Source organism: Pavona decussata, unplaced genomic scaffold, assembly GCF_977016875.1.
Source record: "Pavona decussata unplaced genomic scaffold, jaPavDecu1.1 SCAFFOLD_185, whole genome shotgun sequence".
NCBI classification, from domain to species: Eukaryota; Metazoa; Cnidaria; class Anthozoa; order Scleractinia; family Agariciidae; genus Pavona; species Pavona decussata.
The window spans coordinates 540,001-542,500 of NW_028145594.1; the positions used below are offsets into that span (position 1 = coordinate 540,001).

General features: G+C 43.0%; 1 protein-coding gene across 1 annotated transcript in view; it reads left to right on the forward strand.

The window, feature by feature from the left end:
- Nucleotides 1–1,456, forward strand: part of LOC146462764 (uncharacterized) — a 3,819-nt gene extending 2,363 nt beyond the window's left edge. The window contains exon 3 of the mRNA XM_085085260.1: nt 1–1,456. This exon is cut by the window's left edge and continues 732 nt beyond it. Coding sequence (XP_084941386.1) covers nt 1–186 — 186 coding nt within the window. The 3' untranslated portion in view covers nt 187–1,456.
- The last annotated feature ends 1,044 nt before the right edge of the window (nt 1,457–2,500 follow it).

Here is a 2,500-nt window from a genome sequence, read left to right on the forward strand (position 1 = left end):
AAGAAATTCCTTTCCTGGTACAAACGCAGCCCGAAAACAATAACAGCTACTAGCTACATCACAAGCGACAGTTCCAAAACTGTTGGCAAGAAAGGAGACCAGGCCAAGTCATCGACAGCACGAAGAAAGGGGGGCAGATCAAAGACCCAGGTTACTGGAGCCAGGGCCGTAGCCAGAAAAAAATAACGACTGAGGCAATATCCATGGTTGAATTTCCTTCTTCGGGTCTTAAATATGGTGGCTACGTTTAAACAAAACACTGGGATCAAACCTTATTTGACAAAAATTCCGCTAGGAGCCCTAAAGGCCACATAGATCTAGAGATCTAGGTGGTTTTTTTTTTTGGGGGGGGGGGGGGGAGGGTGGGTAGGGGAGGGGAGCTATTTAAATGCTACTTTAGGGGCTCTGTGTTCTTGTATGCGACTTTTTAATGTGTTTGTTGGTGGTTTGTTTCAATATGAAGGCCTTAGATAACAACAACCTAAACCAGGTTCGGCTGACCAGCGGTTTCGGGAAAAGTAGGGTTTGTTGGGGGTGCTCAGTCTCGTAGGCTCATAAAACCTGGTCTCGGACGTTCTTATTTGAGGATTTTCGTTTCAAAAGGCACCGAATTTAGCTGTTAAATGCCAGCGTGATTCGCCTGTGCCCACTAGCATCCCATCGCAGTAGAACCTCGAGCGGGTCCACAGGGATTTCGCTGTGGACATGGGATAATGCAAGGCCATTCAGCCTGTGCTAAAATACTGAATGTGACTGGGCTGAAAGCCTGGCCTTAGCAGTTACGCCCGACATTGAATTTTATGCAACTCATTCCAGGTCTTCAACTTGCGGAGAGCACTAAAGCTGCGCTCGCACGAACAGCTTCCTGTACTTAGTCGAGCTGTCGCCTGTCCGCTTTCGGCCTCTACAACTTCTTTCCCACCATCTCCGGTAACTTCTTCACTGACATCACCATCTTTACTAGATGGACTGAAAGCCAAAGTTGCTTGGCTAAATAATGTCAAAACAAGCTTAACTTTTGTTTCGATTATTGAGAAGAACTGAAAGCATGTTATGAGGGCATCTACTTACCGCTTTCTTTGAAAAAAGCTGTTGATTAGATAGAACGTTCCCTGCTAGCAGAGGTCTCTGACGGCAGAGACCTCTGCTAGCAGGAAAATAGAACGGTGCATTTTGATAGATTTTCCTCACTCAGATCAGAGAAGACAGAAGACTAGAGAAATGGCGTCAAAACACATGAAAACGAGGCAGTTTTTTTCAGGAAGTCGCTGCCTGGTTTGCATGAAATTTTGCTTAATTTTTCTCATCTGTAATTTAGGCCACTGCCTGATTCGCGTTATCATTAAACATAATACCATGTTGCGTTAACATTTTTTTATATTTATTTAACTGTTTGTGAATTTATTTGCTGCTAGTGCCTTTCTTTCTCCTTCCAAAAAAGTCTTATTCTCCCCGAAAAAAAAAAAAAAAACCAATGACTGAGGCAAGTGCCTCGGTTTGCCTCATACTGGCTACGGCCCTGGGAGCAGGTGTTCCCATGCGGAGAGCAGACCTTTCGTTGCAACAGGAATCGCCGGGCCGGATGTCTATGCCATCTGAACCGCATCCAGCCTCGCTGACACAAGCACCCGTTCCTTTACCGTAGCGGAACGTTAATTTAAGAAAGTAATTGCTAACTTGCAGGGAAATACTTATTCCTCCGTTCCATTGCAGCGCTAGACAATTCAAACTGATATGCTCGGAGATCCTTAGACAAACTTTCTCAGATCTCAGAGCCTTATAACAAATGAAGGAAAGTGATTGTCGTCAACGATCGTTGGTCGAAACAAACCGAAAGTCTTGAAAATATAAAGTGCGTAGTACCTTTTTAATAGCGGAAGTTGAAAGTGTGTGGATTTCGTCAGTTTTTTAACTTTAAACTTTCTAAATTATTAACCTACCTCTCTTTGGAGTGGATGTTTTCTGAAATAGTCCGTAAAAGTTACAGAAGGGGGCCTGTGAAGTTCGTCATATGGCCACTCTGATAGAAGGTAAATGATAAAATTGCCTAGACTCATTGGGCCTCATTAAATTAACAGGAGGTCACGGGCTAGTAGGTTAGTTTTGTGTTACTGTGTTTGCTTGTCGCGTTATTATTGGTGTGTAATTTCGCTGTTCTATTGTTCCATTGGCCCTCAAATAACTGGCATCTAGATCTTGACAGATTGCGACAAATGGCAAAGTTTATGTGCAACAAGAATTCTGTTTGGATAATCAAGGAGGAACATGCGAGCGCAAATATACAGACGTTCTAAAACTCTTCCAGCAACCTGAACGAAAAGACTGTTAGAATTCTACACTCGAGGAATGAGAGCTGTTTATTATTCAGCCTAAACCAGTGAGTTTGATAGTTTCGTAAAAAATTGTCACGCTTCACACAAGAACAATGAAGTTTAGACATACTCAAGGATTATTTGTTTTTTTCTGTTTGTAGCTTTGTTTTTTAGGCGGAAGGCATTGG